Source organism: Epinephelus lanceolatus, chromosome 6 (assembly GCF_041903045.1).
Source record: "Epinephelus lanceolatus isolate andai-2023 chromosome 6, ASM4190304v1, whole genome shotgun sequence".
NCBI lineage: Eukaryota > Metazoa > Chordata > Actinopteri > Perciformes > Serranidae > Epinephelus > Epinephelus lanceolatus.
Window position 1 is genome coordinate 37,715,989 of NC_135739.1, and position 23,603 is coordinate 37,739,591.

A 23,603-nucleotide genomic window follows, 5' to 3' on the forward strand; every position below is an offset into this window, starting at 1 on the left:
TTTTTGCACTTAAGCCATTTATTGTTTTGGTTTTTTTACAGAAATGTGCTCCTTCAAGGCAAACAAGCTCAAAACTTTCACTCCAAGTCTTTCTCAGATTTGATTTGTATGACACATACATTTAAAAAATACATCTTGTAATTAAAATATTCGATGCAAAACTAAGTTATAAAAGCTTATTTAAAATCCCTGAGAGTTTCTCACACAAACACAGCGGGGCACAAGACTTCATTCATAATTTACAAAATGGAGGTGATAGTGTCTGGCAACAAAATATTATTTAGAAAAAGAGTTAAATGAGAAAATCCATACAATTCACGGATGTACTGCAACTATAAAGATACTGGCAAAAGATGATTAGCTTAGCTTAGCTTAGCATGAAGACTGCAAACCGCTTGCCTGGCTAATTCCAGAGGTCAAAAATCTGCCTCCCAGCACCTGTCCATCATAAGACAGAGCCAGGCTGGCTGTTTCCCCTGTTTTCAATCTTTGTGCTAAGCTAAGCTAACCACCTCCTGGCTCCAGCTTCATGTTCACTGTCATGAGATTGATATCGACTGTCTCACCTAGCTCTCAGCAAGAAAGTGAAAAGGCGTATTTCCCAAAATGTCTAACTATCCCCTTAAGGAACTAAAATTCACCACACAGTTTTTACAGTACAATCACCTAAGCTGTCAGTTTTCTTTGCATAGTCAATATGAAATATATTCATGGTGCCATAAAAATACAGTAAGGAAAAAATCTTTACACTGAAACTTTTGTCCCTGCCACACACATTGACAAACACAAACAGAACCCTTCAGGGCAAACAGTTACAATCACCAAATGTCCATCAGCTATGTATAACACTGCCCACGTTTGCCCTCTTGTCTCACAGTTTCCTTGGTCTCCTGTGTCAGAGGTCACTGCTGCATCTTGAAGTTTTCAACAGTCACTTGAACCTATTAAGATCACTCCTGCAGGCTGCTGCTGTGGTGATGTGTGATGGTCCTCTGGTAGTCCTCGGAGGTGTTTATGTGGTCCATGACTCCCAGGGGCTCGTAGCTGCGGTAGCAATGGCCGCCCCTCTGCTGGGCGTAGTACAGGAGCTGGGTGGCAAACAGTGGCTCCACCTGAAACACAGGAACGTCATATGGGTCAGTGAAAGGCTCTAAACTTGCACCATTTTCCACTGCAGATAGTTTCTATGAGCTCACATTACTATCAAAATATCCAGACCAATATTTGACACCCTGAAAAGAAAGTTTTGAAAGGTTATGGTTTGAGAAGTGAAAAATAGGATTTGAAAGTGTAAAAATAACACAAAGTCTAAAAGAGCTGCTTTCTTTTCATAATTTAAGAAGTGTTTCATAACTTTGAACTTTCTAGAGCTTTCAATCTAAATCTCGGTCCTGGAGATAGTGGAACCCATTATTGTAGGCAGATGAACTAACTCCAACCATTAAGGTGGATGGTTGAAAGTTCTGGGGTGAAACTAGTAAGTGGACTTTAAGTAAAGATTTTTTGTCTAAATACAGATTCCAATATAAGAATATAAGAATTTCCAGTCGACCTGGCTGCGGTCAGGCAAATCATAACCATTTATCTAATATGGGCGTGTTTTAAATGATGTCGATGACTTACAACTTGCGGAGCCTTGTGCTTTTCGCAAAATACGGGCTATCATCATTTTTGGCTTACGCCGGTGAACCCATGCAAACATATACCTAACTTAGTAAAGAGGACATGGTTTAGGCATTCTTGAAAACAAACAAGACGCCAACAGCTGATGTGAAACTTTCTGTTGAAGTACAATTTTCAAATTCTGATGGCAGAAACAGCAATGCTCGTTTACAGACATATTGTTACACATCATCAGAGCTCATTTTTGCACTCTGTAGTCTGTTTACATGATACCGTCCCTCAGCAATACGTCATGTGTAGTTGCTCTGCTTAGTTGTAGATCTATCAAACTGCATCCAGAGGCATTTTGGTCTATGGCTGTTGATAACGTCCCTTGGAAATCAAAAATGAACTGAGAGGTTTCAGACTAATTGCATTTGAGATATGGTCTCGCTGTGTCAGGTTACCCAAGCAGAGATTCGTCACTTGTTACATTGCTTAGAATGCGCTCTCACAGCTTTTTAAAAGGGAGAAGATCTGAAATAGGAACTATGGGTAAATCTAACATGCTCTAATGAAATGCAACAATACCCTGAATAGTTATAGAAATCGGCTAATGATGTTAGACTGAAAAATTAAATAAAAGCAAACTGATAATTCAGTCTGATTATCAGGCTGTATCAGTAACACTTAATGGCCAAGAAAGGCTGGAGCACAATTGGTTGAAACTCCACTTCTTGGGTTTCTTTCTGTGAGTTTTGGATCTTACCAAGTTAACTAATCAGAAAAAAATTCTTCTTTGATTTTCACTTGAAATCAATGAAAAGAACAGTTACAGATGTGTGCAGTGATTCTGAGATCTGAAACTGGGCTTTTGCTGAATTTCTGCAAAACTCGTTCAGAAACTGGATTTTAAGTTTTTAAACATTATGACTATAAAAAAAGTTCTAACAAACTTCCAAATCTTTTGATTTAACTTTCAAATCCCATTTTTCACTTTTCAAAGCACATTTTAAAAGTTCAAAATGAAAAAACATGAACTAATGTGAATGTCTGAGGAAGTGCTATGAGGAAATATGAGGCCTGGGCTAATTAAACAGTACTTTAATATAATTACAGCAGCTAGTATTATAGTGTCAACATTCACCTGGACTGTAAGTGTCCGCCTTTGTCTCTGCGGGTCCAGACACTCGTCTCCAAAACTCAGCAGGACCTGGAAACGAGGCAGCGGCCGACCATGGAGGCCATAACTCTGGATCTCTGATAGTCAGGAAAGAGATGAGAACAAACCATCATCAGCTTTGATATCTAAAATACAAGTGAACGGGTAGATTCAAATGAATTCAGCAGAATTTCTCTTGAAGTGGTATGACCTTTGGGGCGATTCGAATGGAAAGTCCTGGTCACACCATGTATGCAAATACAATTAGCTGTCAATTTTTTTTTCTTTTACACAGCTGGGGCTGGCTTAGCAAGTGGGCGGGATGATGTGGCTGTGAATAAGTCATGTGACTGTTGCCTCATCATGAAATACTAATTTAAAGAATTTGTCTACCACAGTGGTTGACACACAGTAATACTAACTTTTGGGGGGATTTATTTCTCTTAAGTTTTGTTTTTAGATGGCTTTCATCTAAAGGGGCTTACAGTAAATGAGCTGTAGTTTTTATCAGACAAACTTCACTTTTAAAGAATTCAAATCTGCACTGCTGACTTACCGTAACTTTAGCACTTGCCCTAGTTTGTGCTACTTACATAGGTTAATGTATTGCCATTATTGATATACTTTATTGATCCCCCAGGGGGGCAAATTCAAGATTAGATTTCAGTCACAGAGCTAAGCATCCAACTTTCCAAAAAATAAACTTTGAAAAACTCATATAGGTGTTTAACAACACTTCCTGTTTGTCTGAAGGTATTTCCAGAATCCTCAAAGATTCTTCCAACTGTTTGGATGAAAAAATGTTCTGCTGCACTGAAGAACAACAAACTAACCTGTTTCTTAAGTTGCAACTCTTTTTCCTAACAAAACCAGCTGGCAGAAAGGACATATGTCCTCCCTCAATTTGTACAATTTCTTGACATTTTCATATTAGTTGATGACTAAAAAATGGAGTTGTACAACAGTTGTACACAATTTTGAAGAAAACTAATTGACAGGCCTATATGATAATACGTTGTTTTTCGTTGTCTACATGTACATGAGTGTATTTGTAAACAGCTTTTTCTGTGTTTTGGCCTTTTATCTACACGCAAACTCTGTTTTACATAACTGACAACAGTTTTTTTGTAAAATACAGTTTTTGGCTTTAGACGTCAGAGTTTTTTTTACATGTTTACACATACATGTACAGTTACTCTTCCACTATATTGAGGAAGAGGCGTCAGAAGGCACTATGGAGGTCACTGCTCCAGGTAGCCTTCCAGTAATAGCTTTTTTCATGCTTCTGATTGGTCAGTGTTGTTCTTCTTCATTGTGTGGTTTTATAGTTATCATGACATCGCCGCCTGTTGGTTTGGCATGCTCTTGACAATGCTTCATTTGTGTTTTCCATTTTTATAGACAGATTAGCTTGTGTGGACAGGAATTTCTTTAAAAAGGAAGGAGGGAAAAACCCTGTTTTCAAAACTATCCGCATCAGTGTGGACTGGGCCCTGATGCTAAACTTTTGCTGGTTCCAGCATATAAAATTTAAATATTTGTCATTTAATATCATTGTAAATCAAATATCTTGTCCAGATTAAATGATTATGAAATGAGTTTGAGCCCTCTCCTGCTTTCTCACCTGTCAGGAAGTCCTGCGTATGAAGGAGTTTACAGGGGACCTCTCTCTCCAGTTTGTTGGGCTTGTCTCCATACTGGGACAGTCCTCCATGCCAGTACACTCTGCCCTGACACAACCTCCGAGCGTAGAGTCCGTCAGGACCCATCCACAGTAACACTCCCCTCTCCAGGGTGGATGTTGGGCTCGGGGGACACTCCTCTGCCCTCCTCTGGGCTGAGAGACCATCCACAGGCAGGGGGACCACCTCGGGACCCCCGGGCGGCAGATAGTGCTTCTCCTCTGGGGAGCAGGGAGTAATGTGGCACCCCTCTGGACTGGAGGTTGTCACCTCCCTCACCAGAGTGTCCCCGAAATATACAGACACATGCAGGCGGAAGTCTGATTGAAGGAAAAGAGGACATTGGTTGAGGTAAAAAATAACCACAACAACAACAAAAAAAAAACAACTACAGACCATTGCTGGTTCAAGCTCCTTTATTTTAGGACTTGCTCCAACCCCGCTAAAGTCTAAAGTGATTTTATGTAATGATCCTAGTTTCTGCTATAACGTGGTTTACTCCCAGCTCAGTGATCACACATGGGCATTCACAGTCTAGCTTTAGACTTGTTAAATTTGCCAACTGTTAGGGCTTCAGTTATTATTGGTAGGTGGTAATACTGTAAGTTGTAAATGAAGATGTAGGTCGCAAAGTTGGAAACTTTTTCCATGTGAAAAATTATTTTATTGGCCTGTATGACACCAAAGTATAAGGTTATCTTAAGTTCTCTGGTCAATAGCAGCAAACAGTTAAACAGTAACATTATACAAATTAGACTGTGTGTGAATGCTTGTGTGGGCGTGGCATCAGGTGGGTGGAGCTATAGTATTCAGACTCTGCTTGATCTGTGTTACAAGATTTGTGTCAGACTTCAAACTATGACATGTTAAAGAGGACCTATTATGCTCATTTTCAGGTTCTTGCTGGTATTCTGGGTTTCTACTGGAACATGTTTACATGCTTTAATGTAAAAAAAAAAAAACATTTTGTTTTCCTTATACTATCTGTACTGGAACACTTGTATTTACTCTCTTTCTGAAATGCTCCGTTTTAGCACCTGTCTCTTTAAGACCCCCTCCTAAAAAAAGCACAGTCTGCTCAGATTGGTCAGCATTACTGGGTCTTCCATAGTGGCACTTTGTAATGTAAAAAATAAAAATAGCTAATTAGAGTTTCTAGACCAAATCTTCACAACCAGATCTTCAGCAACCAAGGTTACATGTTTCCCTGATGTTAGCATGTAGCTACATGTAGCAAGTACTAGCAGTAGTAGCAGTGTATCTAATATAAAGACTTGCAGTAGCGTGCTTGAAGTAGATGACCATATAAAGACATCCATCGCAATTTGACGTAAGCTTGTCTCGAAAGTAGAAAAAAAAATTTGAAAACCGAGTACAGTCAGTCAGAACAGTCTGAGGCGTGAGGTTTTTGCCCACAGGGATTACATTTACATACGTTTACCTCGTTATTTGAAACTTTGGCACTGTTTGATAGTAGATCCCCTTCAAAGTTAAATTGCAGTGCCTTCATCAGTCCAGCGTTTTAAATTGCCAAAAAAACACAAAATATGTCATCTCTGTAAATTTCAATGACGTTAGACCAGCCACATCTGAAGTATCATCAAAATACTTTGACCTTAACCTAGTTTAATATGGTGCCTCCATCAGGCTTATGGTATTGTCTTAATGCCTTTTCGCTAAACTTTATTAAAGCTGCATTCATTCATTTCTGGCCACTAGGGGGCAGACAGACAGACAGATACACAGCCACCACATATCCCTGGCTGTGATATTGGGCAGGTAGTGTGCAGTAACACCAGCCCATGGCATTGATGGGAATGGTTATACTGAATCATACAGTACATGTAAGAACTGAAAATATTCCTGATTGTTTCTTTTTATTTATTTTTTTTTTCCATTTAATTTTTGCACCCTCATTAAGCCAATCAACGTATTTTTAAACACTGGGAAAACATTGCAGTTGCATTAACCTAATATCAAAGCAGTGTTGTCCAAGCCTTTTTACAGATGTCTAAATGGATGAAGTCTAAAATCAGACTACATAGTTTAGAAGTTAAACCTAAAGAGTTGTCTGCATTTTAACTATATCTCTGTATATGACCATAAACAAGGCCCATTCTTGAACATATATTACATATTATGATATTTCCAGGTATTTCCTAAATAGGATCTGAAACCACACTGAAATCACATCTAATGCTCAGTTGAGGACGTCACCGGGTCTAACAGTACCCCCCTCCTTCTCATTTCATAGCGTGCAGAGAGAAAAAAGGGAAACGAAAGTGTCTACCTGAGAGCGCCTCCGCTGATCTGATGCTGGCGTCCAGTGTGAAAGGCGAGGGCTGGCTGTCAGCAGGACCATACGAGTAAATGGAGGCTCTGAGCTGGTATCCTGCACACATAGACGGACAGACGAGAGCTCAACACAAGCACAGAGAGGCACTGCCTCGGATGCTGATGCTTACATTGAATATTAAATACTGTACCATTCTCCATGGATGGGCCCTGCCATGGCAGGCTGCGAGGGGGACAGGGACACTGAGTGAAGGGCAGCTCGGGCAGGGAGGCCTGGTCCTGACAGTAATCTCTCCAATTACAATCTAGTGTGGGCATGTACTGTGGCATCTACACACACACACACAACATGCAAAATTAACATAATCTGACTGTACTGTACTGAACAGCTGTATGCTACAGCTCACAAATTGAACTTGTAAATATAATCATATAACTATTTTTTTAATGATTTTTTGAAAACATTAATTAACAAGACTCTTGTGATCGGGGAGTTTTCATGCTGTCTCATAAAATCCTCTTTTCAAAAGCATTAAGGGAGCTCCACAGCAGGATTAAATGATAGTAATTGATAGTCTTTGTTAGTAACTTAAATTCTGCAGTTACACACAATGTTCTTTATTCAAAGCTGAATGTGGTATCTTTTTTAGAGTCTCTGATAAATTTTGAATATTTTTAGACAAAAAAAGAAAATAACTAAAAATAATAATTAAATTAATTAAAGGAACGTATTAATTATCCTGCAGTATAATATGTCTGACAGTGTGCAGTACAGCTCTGTACCACATTTGGGAGCTACAATTTACAAAAGCGTTGTTTTAGAGTTAAACGTATGATTAAAAATTCAAATTAAATTTTTTTGGTGACTAGCCACAAAATTAATTCTGAACTCCTGGTTAGCCCTGGCATAAACATACATAACATACTGAAGCCACAAATTAAAAACACCTGTTACTGAGTGTTTAAATTATTTGCACAACCTCAAATTGAAAAAAAAATAAAAATAGACAAATAAGACACTTTCATGTCCTGTGTGATGCTGTTCTTATAATTTCAGCATTGCCAACAACACTTGCATCAGTTAGACTTTGGGATGCAACTCATGAACCTGTGACCTGTCATCTGGTGCATCTGAGGTCATTCATGCATGCACAGTAAGCTTTCTTATCCACTGTGTCTGTTGCACGTCAGACCTCCCTCCCTCTCTCTCTCTCTCTCTCTCTCTCTCTCTGTGAAACAAACTCATTTCCATGTGTATGAAAATCACCTGGGTCTGCAGGGCAGGATAGGGGGAGTGCACCTGATAGCTCATTGGACTCAGAGGGCTGTCCTCCTGTCGAGGTCCTATACGGGGGACAGAAAAGAAAAAACTCTAAACACATGTACAATAAGTCATCTGTTGACATCATGCAGTATGACCTTCAGTGGTTGTTTGCCTTCTCAACTCTTCAAAAGTTTATCACTGCACTGAGGAGTCACTGACCTTTATCAGTCACTGAAGAGAATTTCCAGCTCTTATCTTAACGGCACATTAAATCATACATGTCAAAAAAGTTCACCAATCTTTATGCTGCATGTCATTTGACATGTGCTGAGCTAAATCAGCAGTTTAAAAGCTGTATTGTTTGATGTGTGTTTTAGGTGGGACTGACTTTTCTTGGCACCCTCGGGGATGATGCGGTACACTTTGTACGGGTCTGAGATGTCCAGCTGGCTTCTCTCCACAAGCTCCTCAAAGTCATTGCTCTTGTTGAGGGCGCAGCGGAGGCGAGTCTTCCAGGTCGGTGGGTCTGGTTTGTCAATCCCCTCCCGAAACTTGCCTTTAAACAGCGCCCAGGCCTGCAGACAGGTCACCGGTAGAACTTTTCATTAAAAAGACCCTCTGAAGTTTAACGTGAGAGGATGAGACTCCTGTATGTATTTCAGAGCCAGTGAATGCCCTCTCAAGAAAAGGAAACTTTATTTATGTAGAGAGCTACAACTATGAGTCAATTAATTGAGTGATGAATTAACATAAAATTAATCAGCAGTATTTATGTCTCAAAAGTGAGGATCTCTTGTTTTTCATGATCTCATATGACAGTAAACTGAATATCTCAGGGTTTAGACATAACAAGCATTTTAAAGAAGACATATTTTTGTCTGGAAACTTGTGTGGAACATCTTTAACTATTTTCTGACATTTAATAAACCAGATAACAAACTTGCAAACTATAAATGATAAAAAGAAACGTTGTAAGACATTTCATACAGAAATACACTGCAAAATGCTTTCTGTAAAAAAAATTAAAATAAAATAAAATATTAAATGCGAAATAGCCTACAGCATAAAACCTTAAAAACTTAAAAAAAATTATATAAATTTTACTTAGGCATCATAATTATAAAGTCTATTATTTTTCATAATTTCCCCTTGTATTAGCCTATTTAAAGTCTTTGTGAGGCTTTAAAAGCATTTGAAATTATGCTTTTTGTCAGTTTGCATACCTGTTTCCCTACTTTTATTGTGAAAGTCACTTTTATTGTCTGGATGATCGGTGGAGGAGGATGCGGGTCTCTTACCTTGAAAAGCGCGGCATCCTCATCGCGGTTGTAGTCCTGTTTCCCGGCGTGTTTCCACGGTATCCTGAAGATGCTCTTCTCGTCGTTCTCCCACACCAGACCGGGATATTTGCCGCAGTCCACCTGCTCAATGAGCCACTGGCGCAGCTTTCCGTTCCCGCTGCTCCCGGAGCCTCCGTAATCCACCTCAGGGTTCATCTCTGTCCAAACACACGCACGCAGCAACTCCACAGTCAGCTCCTGTAATGCAGTGCAACCTGCTGATATGTGTTTTGAAAGTAGTGCAAGTTTAGCAGAGAAAGGATGAGTGTATCCACGTTCAGTAAGACTCACTAAAGGTTAAACCCCCGGTCTCCCACGCAGACTAACTTAGCCTTGATGTGCGCTTTAGTAGCGTATATCGGACTGCTCTTACCTGTGAAACTCGAAACCCGTCAAGTTTTGAAATCAATCAGTCTCAGAGAACCCTCATCATTACGGCGGGCGCGCTTAAATCCTCCAGCCTATAGCGAGCAGCAGGGAGGGCGGAGACACAGAGCCGGGGATGCTGAGGAGGACGCACCTGCTGCTGCCGCTCTCTCTCTCTCTCTCTCTCTCTCTCTCTCTCTCTCTCTCTTTCTCTCTACTGCGAAGCTTATCAGAGCTCACACAGAGCTGATCTCCAGTAAGAGACCGGGGGAAACCCTGCGAGCGTCAGTCACAAGTGAAGCACACCCGCAGACATGGAAAATCATGGGACGGAGACGAAAACAATTCTTTGAAATGATAAAGCTTTACGAAAAGTAACAATAGAGAGGTCCTGCTGCTGCAGAAGTGATGAGCTTGTTGCCAATGGAAGATTATATAGAACAAGTGTGATGACACCGCAGACAATTAAACAACAACAGATAAGATTATTATAAAGTGTGTGTCACACAGTGCCTGTCACACAGAAACAAATCCTGTAAAACACGTTCTTGTATTAGCACAATCTTTACAGTCCATCGAGTTGTTTCAGCACAGAGAGGAGTTTTTGAAAGTTCCATATAAAGTTTAAATCAATTTTTAAAAAAACTCACTTTAATGCTCTAGATCAGTAACTCAATTTAGGCAGTGGATGAGGACTTTTCTTCTAACCTAATACAGAGATGGGACAAAGTTATTGTTCTGCAAGTCACAAGGAAGTTTCAAGTATTTGCATTCAAGTCCCAAGTCCTAAATTTAGAGTTTTGAGTCCTAAACAAGTCATAATGCACTCTTAACTAAATGCAATGCCATTTTAACAAGAGTAGTGATATATTACAAACATGCTTTTTAAAATTTCTACTTATTCATGAAATGTATAGAAATTGGAAATTAATTGATTCATTGAGTTTTTTTTTTATTATTATTTTTAAAACATACTTTTTAATATTTGGGCTCAGGTGAAGTTATTTCCAAGTCAAAAGGCTAAAGTGTAAGTGAAGTTACAGGCCATTGGTGTTAAAGTCCAAGTCTAGTTGCAAGTCTTGTTTGTTTTTGTCAAGTTGAGTCTCAAGTCATCAAATTTGTGACTTGAGTCAAGTCATGTGACTCGAGTCCACACCTCTGGCCCTACATAAAAGTATTAGTCCTGCATTCAAAAGCTTACTTAGGTAAAAGTCATAAAAGGAAGTTGTATTCAAAGTGTCAGTTGTTAAAAAGAGGCTCCTGTCAGTGTTGTAATAAATTAATTATGATACATTATTAGATCACCCTTACTGATGCATTAACCCTATATGAAACTGAAATTGTAATAGTGTAGCTGGTTGAGGTGGAGCTTATTTTAACTATTTTATACACTGCTTGGTGTGAATATGAGTGTGAATGGTTGTCTGTCTGGTTATGTGTCAGCCCTGTGATAGTCCGGCAACCTGTCCAGGGTGTGCCCCGTCTCTCGCCTAGTGTCAGCTGGGAAAGACTCCAGGCCCCCACGACCCCTAACAGGATAAGTGGTTTTGGAAAATGAATGAATATACACTGCTGGGATTTTGAATCTATAATAATACATCATATTGTATAAAATCAGTATGTTTTTAGTATAAAATCCTAATCTGTAAAGTAATTAGTAACTATAGCTAAATAAATAGCTAAATAGATACAGAAATATTCACTTAACAAATTAAATCTTATGGTAAGGATATTTAATTAAATAAAATGCAAATGTGCAAATCATAGTCTGGAGCAGATATGTAGATGTGAATCATTAATTCCACAAGCTGTTGACATTAAAATGAATACAGGCATTTACTGTTAATCCTTCTTCTCATGGTATGATTGAGAGTCTTGTTTAGGCTACACACACTTTTTTACAATACAGACAAAAAGAAACATTACGGAATAAAACTACGACGCGTAAATAAATAAACAAATACTGCCTCTGATACTGTTTTACTGGAAGATACAGTATTCTTTAGCTTTCAAACTGGCTATAGAAAGTAATACTCATATTTCAAGTAGAAGACACAGCATAACGTAACTAACAGGGGGAGTGAACGCTGCTAAATGTGCGTTCACACTTTGGACAGTATGTACATATTTCCTTGGTGTCATGCTTGACTGCCCTTGCATGTTGTTTTGACAGTTAGAGGCAAGGACATGACATGATGAGGGGGACAGAGATAATGACATAAAAATCCCCCCCACACACAGCTCCTTAGCCATTCTGCGAACATGAGATTCAACATGTCATATTGATACAGAGAGAGTTCCTGCTGCAGCTTTTCTCTGCAGGATTGATGATGAAGGCAAACAGCTGGTCTTGTCTTAGTCGGTTTCATTGTCCAAATAGAAGCAAAGCAGTCCCTCAGCTGCATGACTTGACAGAAGACTTTTTTTCAGGTGCTACTTGTGCTCCGTGCAGGAGTGATGCTGGTTGTTATATTGTTGCTGCTGTTGCTGTCGGATTTCTGTGTTAAAAGGGTTTCCATCTCTTCATCATCGTTGAGTGAGCTCTTCCCATATCGGTCCTTCCACCAGGCCCGATACTAGAGGGGGAGAACAGAGTGTAAAAGTGAGTCAGATGGATAAATGACAGCTATGACAGAATCAAAGAGATTGAGAGAATTTCACAGAGAGGGAAAATAAAGATGCAACGGTCGGTAGTTACAGTTGGAGTTTAGTTCCAGTTGTGTTATGGGGTCAAATTAAGTGCTCATGAGAACATCAGGCAGCATCTGAAATCCTGTCCAAAGTCCCAATTCGATGTCTGAAATTCAGGGGGCTGCGAGTGACAATTTTTGTAACTTTCTGAAACCAACAAACATATAAGCTTGCTCACTTTACACAGTAGGTTTGGGTATTGTCCACATTTGAATCTGTATCTGTACAGAAACCTGTAATTTTGTACCAAGTGCCCAACAGTACTTTTTTCAGTACTTTACGTTATCTGTAAAAACAAAAATATAAGCAAGGCTGATGAGGTCTCTCTCTCTCTCTCTCTCTCTCTCTGTCTCTTCATACTCCACTGGTCAATGAGCGATTCTGAACCTCTGCTCCTTTGCTCCTTACTAATACATAGAGCTAATGGTACATGTCCACAGGATCCATCATTTCCACATTTCCCCTTCACTGTCTATGTAAGCAGTAAGCAATGCATTCTGGTAGTGCAGCGCTGTGTTTCAAGAGATGGGGCATCTGCTTCTCATTTGCACCCTGTCCTGTGTGACTTGCCACCTCTGGAAACTCCAGAAAAACTTTTAAACAAACCCTTTTTGATCTAAAATGAAGACAGATTCAGCAACCGCATGGCTTATCTCTCGGCTCAGATGTTTTCAGAAACACATATCTGTGAACTGTTTTCATATTATAAGAGAACGTTTCTTAACGAGTCGACACGTTGATCTGGTTTGAAATCTGGGAGCAGAATGCCCATGGGTCCAGTGACACACCCATCAAACAATGCTGGGAAGTGGCACAACCCCTCAAGTCAAAAAATGCCCCTATGAACATGCACTGTTAGATTCTGTTTGTCTGTCTGCTTGCTTGTGTGTGAACGTGTCTCTGCTTGTCTCCCTCGCTCTCAATATGCGGAATAAGACCTAATTTAAAAAAAAAAAAAAAAACAGCCATGAAAAGAGGCATTTTTGCCCCAATAGTTTCAGTATCTGGCCTTCTCATCCAGATGGGCTCTCAGGGACAAACTTTAGCACTGACTGATTTAAGGTGAACTAGTACTCAGTAGTACCAACGTAATTTGGTCAGTACCCTTATAAGTGCCAAGTTCGGTCCCCCACCCTATTACACAGTGACTGGCCAGTTTTCTTGTGTGTAAACAAGTACGACACCATGAGTAGCTTTGAGTAGATCACTGTGTGAAAGTGCACGCCCTTTTTTGAATGGCCATCACGTCTTGTGTCTCTCTATGACAGCCACCTTTTCACTCCACCTTTAAGTTATTCACTGTTAGTCGAAAATTTGTGTCTAGCATACCCTGGCTTTTGGTTAAATAGGTGCCAATTTTCATTCAAAATTACGCGTTTATCACTCACTGAGGGCAGTAGACAAGCCTTCAAGAACAATTTGATACCCCCTGAAAATCTTGTTTCTGGTGACCTCCGGTGGTTTAGCTTCTCACCTTGCCGCAGTGATACAGAAGTGTACCCAAGGGTGTGTCAGTTGGGTTTGGCTACAGGTGCAACATGGCACAATTCTGACCGTAATCTACTAGGTGGGATAAGACCTGTGTAGCAATGCACCTGTCAGAAGTGAAACACGCTGAAGCGCCCTTTGATCCAAAAGGTGACAGTCCATATACCATACACTGTAACAGCAACAGCCACGGTTTGACTCCATATCCCTCTCTCCCCCTGCTTCCTATTTGCTTATTCACTGTCAAATAATTGTCAAATAAAAAGGCAAAAGTGCCAAAAACAAAATCATCTTTAAAAAAAAAACAGAAATGGAACAGGCTTGAAACTTTGATCCTGAGAAGGCAGTGAACCACTGCTTTTAAATAGGTGGGGTTTCTTTAAAAGGAACACTTTATCCTTCAGTGAACAAAGAATCACAAAAGTGACACCAAAATCTTGATATCTTGATATCAAAACATTTGTTTACAAACTCTCACACACTCCTGCAGTGTAATCCAAATCTTATTTATCCAGTCAGATGCTCAGTACTTCCCAAATACATGCATGTTCACTTAAACCTTACTATTTAAAACACTTCCCTCTAAAGAGCACAGGCACAATACTCGTCCACACCTGACACTGTTTATGTGGATGTGTTTTATATAGTATGGTTTTAGTGAAAATGCATGTTTGGTGAGTACTGAGCAAACGACTGGATAAATGAGACATGGATTATACTGCATGCCTTGTGTGAGAGTTCATAAACTGATGTTTATTACCAGCTGCAACAGCATCACACTGGCTGGTATTGTTTTCACCTCATGATTATGTGTGTGTGTGACACAACCATACAAGACGCAGTCATGAAACTACAGGTGTGTATTTGAGATCACAATGTAGGCTGAGTTGGAAGATGGGTGTGGTCCAAGCAAGGGGCCCTAAAGTATGGAAGGGGCCATTGCCCCCCCCCCCCCCACTTTACACAGCTGGCTGACATTTGCTTTAAATTGCAGATTGTCATGGCTGCAGTGATTCTGTTGCAAGATGGTCTCTAGTTAGATATTTAGATATAGTTTTGTTGTAGTTAAACTCTGGCCCATACAACTTAATTCATCGGCTTCTTAATTTGCTGTGGAGTCACTTTAGAAAAGCAAAGTTTTATTCCTGAATTCAGTGTAACACAGTGTGAGTAATTGATGCACAAATGATCATTTGGTGAGTGAAGTATTCCCTTAAGTAGCTTCTCTTTCTTTGAGCAATATCTGTTTACAGTGCACCTGAACAAACCGTTGGCCACTTCACATTGTTTTAATAAAGAAGACAATCAATAATACCGTCCAACACAGTACTGACTTTTGTATGATGCATATCTGCATCATTTCCTGTTGATCCCTTGTGCATGCATACAGAGTTTCAATCCCACATTGGATTGGCTGAAGACTAATATGTACATAAGTAATTCAATAAATACATTTGATGGCTACTGCTGCAAAGATAAGAATAATTACGTTTAATTTTAGTAATCATAACTTTCATTGAGGTTAGTGTGGTGTCACTCACTTCTGCCAGTTCTGTGTTTTCAAACTCCTCCAGCTGCCGGAGAAAGCCCAGGTTGGGCCCTGCGCACGGCCGAACCGCCCTCACTGCCGCAAGGGACTCCACCCATCCTCGACCCGTCACTGTCATAATGTAAGCCACCACCAGAGTCACACTGCGGGACACTCCTGCAACACTGAGAGCACACAGCTTCACAGCATGATACCACTTATCATCACATATTCTCCTCTTTAGTGTACAAAGAAGTGAAACCCCTTTTTACCTAAAGCTGTGGTTAAATGCTTGATGTTGTCCTGTTTGATATGAGGAAATATGAAAGGTGATGAAATCTACAATGAAAGCATTAACCAAAATTGTGTCCTTTTTGGTGACAGTGATGTGGTTGAAAATGAAAGTGGGGTTAATTAAAATAAGGAGACCTCCTGTCAGTAATCACCGTTAGGCAAAACCTCATCATCATGAACCAAAATCAACCAAAGAATATTTGTGCTTCTTCCTCTCAACATCCTCATATGCAAATAACACCAGTTTCATACCATTTACTCTGATGTACTGTTTCGTAAAAATGTATGGAGATGCAGTAAATAAATGCAGTTTTTAAAAAACAACATCAAAACGTTATATTCTTTTCAAAAATTAGACTGAAAATCCCCTTAAGTCCTGTTTCATTAGTCAAACTGAAGAATTGTTTTCCCATGTTATTTTAAGAATAAGTACATTGAAACATAAATTAGGATTACAATATTTTTGCAATTCAATTTCACTCACCAGTGCACAAGGCAGCCCTCTCCTTTCAGTCGGGACTCATGGATAAACATGATGCTGTCCCTGAAGTACTGAACCCTGAGAGAATGAACACATTAAACACCATAAATAAATAAAATAGAATAATAAAAAAACAAATAAATAAATAAAACAAACACCACACTTGAATTGTCTGTATATTATTATAACAGAAAAACCTCTATGAATTATTTAATGGATTTATTAATCAATTGATGCCACAGGATTCAATTAATAAAGTACTGATTAGGCATTTTGCTTTTTGTATTCCATCAAATATTGACTCCAAGGACCTGCCCTCCAAACAAAATATATTGTAAGTTATATGATTTATTGATCATTGTAAACTTTTGTAGCTCAGTAGAATAAACTCAATCAGTATAGGATTGCATATGTAATACGTATACAATACTTTCTCAAATAAACATGTTCATAAGACATGAAAGGGTTAATTTCATACTAACATTTTGTGTTGTTAAACTGTGAAAATTAAGATTAGGCTTATTTTCTTTAAGTTGAGTTATTATATTTTTCGCAGTTACCATTGCCAAAGACCAGGAGATGGTCAATGCATCACATTGAATAATAAGGAACTATCAAACATAGAGTGGACCTCACTTACTGCGTATACATAAGTACTCACAGGTTTTGCTTAGAGTGGTCAGCAGCAGATATACAAAGGTACGTCATGTCCTACAGAGCAAAGGAGGGAGTAATTTAGTCTCGAGCATCACAGCAGAGTGTACTTTCTGCACATAAACCTGTTGAATTCATGAATTTACAACATTTAACAAAGTGTACCGTGGCTTTTTATTCTGTCAGGTCACCTGTTTAAACACTGGGTCTAACACACTTCCCGTTTCTCAGTGTATGGGACGGCCCCTGAAACTTTGCCCCTCTGACCCTGCCCTAATGGTAGGTCACGACATAACGATATTCGCCTGTGTGTGTATGTGTGTGTTAATGTGTGTGTTTTTGTACAGTGCACCTGGCAGCTGACGGTACACGCAGTGGACAGAAACTACCTTGTCCCGTTATGACTGCACGGCTGCAAAAACCCCTGAGCCCTCTGGGACACACTGAGCTCTGGAAGTGCTCCAGACAGGTTAACACACACAGGCAGCAACCACAGAGTCATGCACACACACACACACACACACACACACACACACACACACACACACACACATACTGACATGCACATATTAACAGAGCATGCAACTTGTTGAAATTGTAATTTTTGACAGAAAAGGACAGGTTATGCAAACAAATACTGAGAAGTCCTCTTATATCTTTGCACCATCACTCTTAAAAGTCAACATGACCATGACTCAGTGTTTGTAAAATCAAACCCTGGCAGAGAGGAAGCACGAATACACTCCCAAACAATTTGCATATAAATAGATGTTATATGTACAGAAATTAATGTTCTTTACTTGCAAAAAGACATTTTGAGGCTCAGATTTTGTCCCATAAACCTGTCCTCGTGCGTTTGTTTGCGGTATGTTAATTAGAGCCACACACGGAACGGTAAAGGTCACATCGGACCTCAGAGACTTGGTGGTTGCAAATTCTACCTTCCTCTCGCAGGAACCATCATGCTGTCTTCCAAGAAATCAATCACTCAGCAGTTTGACTGTTAGGTATGCAAATACACCATCCCATCTGGCCATTTGGGCCACACTGGTAAAACAGACCTGAGTCATCATTATGCCACAGTGCTCAAAAAGCTGTGTCATTCATATAAATGCGAAAACCATCCAACGATCAAGATCAAACATTTGCACTGCAGCTGGGATTAAAGAGGTGCTGAACGAAGGGCAGCACAGTTCAGCGAGTCAGACATTATTTCATCCCAAAACCTTATAAAAAGTTTTGGTGGTTGACCAGTTTGGGTAGTGATACTGTAATACAAGTTGCTGTTTCTCTTCAGAGTTCTATGAAACATACTAGCATGGATGGAGAAAGTGTACAGAAATCTCTGAGCACTTTTCATGCTCGCTTTCAACAACAAAAGATGAAAGTTGTGAAAGCGGACACTGAAGATCAGGATTTTCAAAAAGGGGTCAGTGCGGACGCAGAAAGAATAAATTTCACTCGACATATAATAACAATGAAATTCAAACTCAAAGGGATCATTCATTCATTTCAAGGGAGAGCTCAGCTAAATTAAACTTTGCTTCTCCAAGAACAGATAACGACAATCTATTTTTACATCTGTTACAAAATGTAAATGAATGAGAGCAAATTTTTACTTTTAACCTACCAGGTTCTCACAGTGTCATCCCTGCTCTCCTGCTCACACTCACTGTCTCACGTACACATGAGAAAAACATCTTTCTCTCCCTTTCATACACAAATCACCACATCTAAATGCAGCCATGAAAAGCCAGAAACCTTTTTTTTTAATGCAGTTCCACTTTCAAGACTTTATGGACTTCAAGCTGCTGAGCTAAAAGCAAATTGTGTGAAAAAATTCTCTCTGTTTGACGGCTTGCATCTGCATCACAGCTGCATCAGACTGAGAACAGCACACACATTTTCAGATATTCACCTGGATCCCACACATTATGGTGTTAATCAGAAAAACTGCTTATTTAATGAAACCTGGTGAATTCCAGCTCTTGTGACTGATATAAGAAAAAAGGACTTTCCGTGCAAAATTGAAAATAAGAACATGTGACTTTCACACCAATTGAAGTGGTCTATTTCTGTAGTCCATTCTGACTTTGGTGTACAGGATATTACCTTTATTCTTCTCATTTTTCTTTCAAAACACAACTACAGTGGCCTCGTATAATTAACAGATTGTTGAAGATGATATATTGGAGGATAACAAGGGTGTAATAAAGATTAGAGCTGAAATGATTAGTTGATTAATTAGTCAGTCTTGAAAAATGATCAATTGTTTAAGTCAGTTTTCATTATAAAATGCTGAAGATTTGCTGATTCCAGCTTTTAAAACATGTTTAGTCACCTCAGATTTTGGGAAACTGTGATGGACTTTTTTCACTATTTTTTGACATTTTTCTGACTAAAAATTAATCAGTTAATTGGGAAATAAATGAAGGTTTAATTGATATTGAAAATATTTGTTAGTTGATGCCCTAATGAAGATATAACGTCAGAAAAAGACAGTTTGGCACATCGGGTCTGCTGTCAACATTTAAAACTTTCAGAACAAGCAGAGGGGGCATCAAGGGGGGGAAGTAAACCCTTGGGAGTTCAGGGGAGGTTATGTTCTTTATGGTAGTAACAGTGTTGGGGTCGCAGGGTCACACAGGCCGATATAAGACACAAAGAACTCGGCTCACCTCCAGGATGGGTGCAGCTGTGTCATGGATGGACAGGATGTGGGTGATGTTGTGCTCTGCCAGCAGCTCCCTGTCTCGTGCATCTGTGGATTGCAAAGAAAATCAGTCATCTCAAATATTCCTTCCATCCAATCAAAAATCACCCCATGTTAGCTCCAACCTAAGTTAAGCATTTTCTACCCACCAACAACCCCCCTCCTCTACTGTCTCCCAAGCAAATGTGACCTTAAAAGTTTTGCTCTTGTTTTGAACTGAAAGAAAAACCGGAAAACCAGTGTTTCTAAAACAGTCCAACAGCTTGTCCCAAAAGCAAGAAACAGTAATTGTTCTAATCAAATTTTGTTCTTTAAAAGGAAGCCAAATGTTTTCTACCTTGGACAGATGTGTCTTCTGCACTTTTTTCTCATGCTTTGCAAGTTTGCAGGATGTCACCTATACAAGACCAAGATGAGTCTGCAATGAACCCCCCTGCCAGCCAAATCAATTTAAATAATACCCAACTTCACACATCTTGAGAGTCTGTATAAAACTGTGAGACAAAAACAAAAAGCAGTATAAATATGGAAACAGATGAATAAATTTGATATGAGTACCTCATAAAAACCCTTAAGATACTTGCAGAGGAAACACAATCTGATTATGTAACTGTACTTGAAGGTCATAAAATAAGATGAGTCCTTGAGTGTGTTGATCATGAAATAAATATTTTTATGGGGTGTCATGGTGCTGACAGCGTACGACATCACAGCTGGTAACAGACAGCTCTCACTGTTGTGCACAGACCTGTGACTCTGCCTTACAAAGACAAAACACAGTCATTAGGCCTACCTAATAGGTCAAAATTGAGTTTTTTGACCATAAAATATGATTTTGCCATAGAAATGTAGTATTTCTATGAAAACATCATGTACAATTAGCAGTTACTACAAACAGCTAATGCAAGAGAGCTGCAACAAGCTAAAGCTCGCCAGTGAAAATAACCTAAAGCTAAAACTAAAATTACTTTTTGATATTTCCTTAGCTGTTATCTGTAAATATCCATTTTAATAAACTGGCATTGTGGTAATTCAGTTTCATTCCATAGTAAAAAATGTGGCAGTAGCAAAATCAAACCATTTTGTGAGAGTAAAAACCCAGCTAACGCTAAACTCATGCTAAAACTCATGTAGCCAGCTTAGCAGAATATCTACCATCTTAAAAAATCCATAACCACACCAAAAACCAAATGCGTTAAAAGTTAAATCACACATGAAATAGTGAATTACTTTAATATCTTCTATTTGTTTATTTTCTTAAACAAAGTAGGCCCATGGGCTACTTCAAATGTAGGCCTACAAGGAACACATTTTCTAGACATTTAATTTTTTTTTCTACATATTACCTAGGTTCTATGATAGTGATTTTTATTCTTTCTTTTTTTAACCATTTTAAGCATTATTCAATTTGCTGGCCAGTCTGAAACCTTGAAGTCTTTTTTCTTGACTTCACTGCTTCTGTAGTAACTATTCTGCCTTTGTCAGGCAGGTCAGAGGTCCTCTTACACTATTAATGTCTTACAGAGCTTTACTTTACCTCATACTTGCTGTTGTTCAAAGACAAACCATTTGAGATGCTGAAAAATATACCGAGCAAAATGGATAAAACCTGATAAGATCAAAGGCCTGGACGGTAGGAAAGGTGTCAGATTTTCTATTCAACCATGGTTCCCTGAACATGTCATGTTTACAAAAAGTGATCCATATTTTGAACACACTTCCTGTGTAGTCACCATTACATGTTTGCGCAGATTTTTTTTTATCTTTTATTTTTTTATAGCAACGTAACGATTGCATTTGCTGCTTTATGGAAAGATGTGGATAACAGTTTACACAAGGGACACCCCCACACTTCGGGGCATTCCCTCCCACACCAACCCTCACAGCTCACACACTCAGCAGCCCTCAAAAATAATTTGTTTCCTCCAGCTGCTGACAGAGAGTTACACACCAACCCCCGTACACCCACTTTTTTTTTTTTTTTTTTTTTTTTTACATCAAAATACAGTACTTCAGTCATTCTGCTCTACACTGTGACCTCTCCACTCTATAGAAACCGAGCTCAGTGTAGCATCTCACCACATGCCCCTCTGTATGAGGAACTGAAACACACTCTACTACATTATCCTGAAGATAAATCAATTCTTTACTCAAATGACAAGAGGCAAGGCATCTTACCTTTTATATTTCCAAGATACAGATCAGGCAGGACCTAAAGACAGTTAGAAATGAGTCCAAAGAAAGAAGACGAGGCTGTGAAAGCACAACAATGTGACGAAGGTTAGAATATTTTTGAATCCTTTTCGTCTAGATTTGATACTGTACCTTGCTAATTCCATTACCCATATCGGCCAAAAGTCTAAAGGAAAGCACACCAAGTTTAAGATACGATTTTCACTTTTTTCACCAGGGTTGTAAAGTTGTCTATCATCTAGTGCTCCTGCCCTAAAAGTGTTTAGCACCGCCGGTCAAGCCCTCTCACTAGCTGTTACCGCGTCCCATCATTTTCAAACCTCCCCTGACGACTAATTTGTGTTACCCAGGATATCATAAAGCCTTCGACACCTCCGTAGCTCATGCTCTGAGTGCTGGAGTGAGCTGCCTGGGATGACGTAATGTGACCTTAGCAGTGTTGCTTGGATATTTATATTTAGATCAGGAGTGGGGTCATGGGACTGTGGACAGGCACATACCAGCCAGACAAAGATAGTTGAGGGCCAAGAAGAACAGATCCAATAGTGGGTCTCGCCTGGCTGTCACTATCTGCTGAGGTGTTATACCATACAAGGAGCATTTGTGAATGATGATACATGCCACTTGCAATAAATCTCAGTTTAGATAACAGTCTTGAGGTATATATGACAGGTTAGTTTTGTTGAACTACAGATTCCCCCATTTAGCTTAAAAGCCCTGAAAAACATTTTTTAAAACAGCTTAGTTAGACTGATGTTGTCCTGCACAAACAAAACCTCTCCTGCCAAGAGTTTCCATTATTTCACATAAAAGACTTTGTACATTCTTAATTTTGTGGGAGGGAAGAGGTTGAAAAAAAAAATGCTAATCAGGAATATTTAAAGTTCAATATTTCAATATCAAAACATGATTATAGTTGTGGGAATGGTGCTTATGATGTCAGGCGATAGCCAATTAAACTGCATCCAGATCAAGCAAATTAGCTGATTTTTTGAGCACTATACTAATCATGCTCTTTTCCAAACTTTAACTTTGATTGTCGAATCTTTATTGATGAATATTTTATTTTATAAAGAAATACTTAAGATTTGAGACCATGTTCTCAGCAGCTTTAAATAAGGCCTATGTGTCGATAGTCAGTGGACTGGAGTTTAGTATATCTCCAGTAAACTCTGAAGTACTTCTTGATCTTGCCAATTGAGGTATTTTTTATTCCTATACCAATTTTATGCCAATCCATGTCTCAGAAAAATTAAAATTATTAGATGGAAAAGAGAAAACTTTGACAAGCTGGTGGCTCCAGAGGAAAGGGTCACCATAGTCATTCAGATATACAGTACAGGCCAAAAGTTTGGACACACCTTCTCATTCAATGTGTTTTCTTTATTTTCATGACTATTTACATTGTAGATTCTCACTGAAGGCATCAAAACTATGAATGAACACATGTGGAGTTATGTACTTAACAAAAAAAGGTGAAATAACTGAAAACATGTTTTATATTCTAGTTTCTTCAAAATAGCCACCCTTTGCTCTGATTACTGCTTTGCACACTCTTGGCATTCTCTCAATGAGCTTCAAGAGGTAGTCACCTGAAATGGTTTCCACTTCACAGGTGTGCCTTATCAGGGTTAATTAGTGGAATTTCTTGCTTTATCAGTGGGGTTGGGACCATCAGTTGTGTTGTGCAGAAGTCAGGTTAATACACAGCCGACAGCCCTATTGGACAACTGTTAAAATTCATATTATGGCAAGAACCAATCAGCTAACTAAAGAAAAACGAGTGGCCATCATTACTTTAAGAAATGAAGGTCAGTCAGTCCGGAAAATTGCAAAAACTTTAAATGTGT

At 39.1% G+C, this 23,603-nt stretch overlaps 2 protein-coding genes across 7 annotated transcripts; both read right to left on the reverse strand.

Annotated features, from left to right (window-relative positions):
* LOC117253466 (interferon regulatory factor 4) lies at nt 1-9,846 on the reverse strand. 6 transcript variants are annotated; one of them, XM_033620944.2, is made up of 9 exons: nt 9,719-9,846; nt 9,304-9,503; nt 8,394-8,580; nt 8,009-8,085; nt 6,933-7,071; nt 6,737-6,838; nt 4,389-4,766; nt 2,750-2,862; nt 1-1,112 (listed from the first exon to the last, which is right to left on the reverse strand). In XM_033620944.2, the coding sequence occupies exons 2-9, from the start codon at nt 9,499-9,501 to the stop codon at nt 951-953; spliced, it is 1,356 nt and encodes a 451-aa protein (XP_033476835.1). In that variant the 5' UTR covers nt 9,502-9,503; nt 9,719-9,846; the 3' UTR covers nt 1-950. The 6 variants fall into 6 exon arrangements, with proteins under 6 accessions (XP_033476835.1, XP_078025164.1, XP_033476832.1 ...); XM_078169038.1 differs by having other exon boundaries at nt 9,304-9,543; nt 9,719-9,830; XM_033620941.2 differs by having other exon boundaries at nt 9,304-9,563; nt 9,719-9,817.
* Nucleotides 9,847-11,427: 1,581 nt separating this feature from the next.
* Nucleotides 11,428-22,221, reverse strand: LOC117253469 (dual specificity protein phosphatase 22-B-like). The gene is made up of 7 exons (XM_033620946.2): nt 21,886-22,221; nt 21,739-21,772; nt 19,526-19,608; nt 16,855-16,904; nt 16,197-16,271; nt 15,432-15,603; nt 11,428-12,287 (listed from the first exon to the last, which is right to left on the reverse strand). Exons 1-7 carry the CDS (start codon nt 21,904-21,906, stop codon nt 12,138-12,140), a joined length of 585 nt encoding a protein of 194 aa, XP_033476837.1. The 5' UTR covers nt 21,907-22,221; the 3' UTR covers nt 11,428-12,137.
* Nucleotides 22,222-23,603: the final 1,382 nt, after the last annotated feature.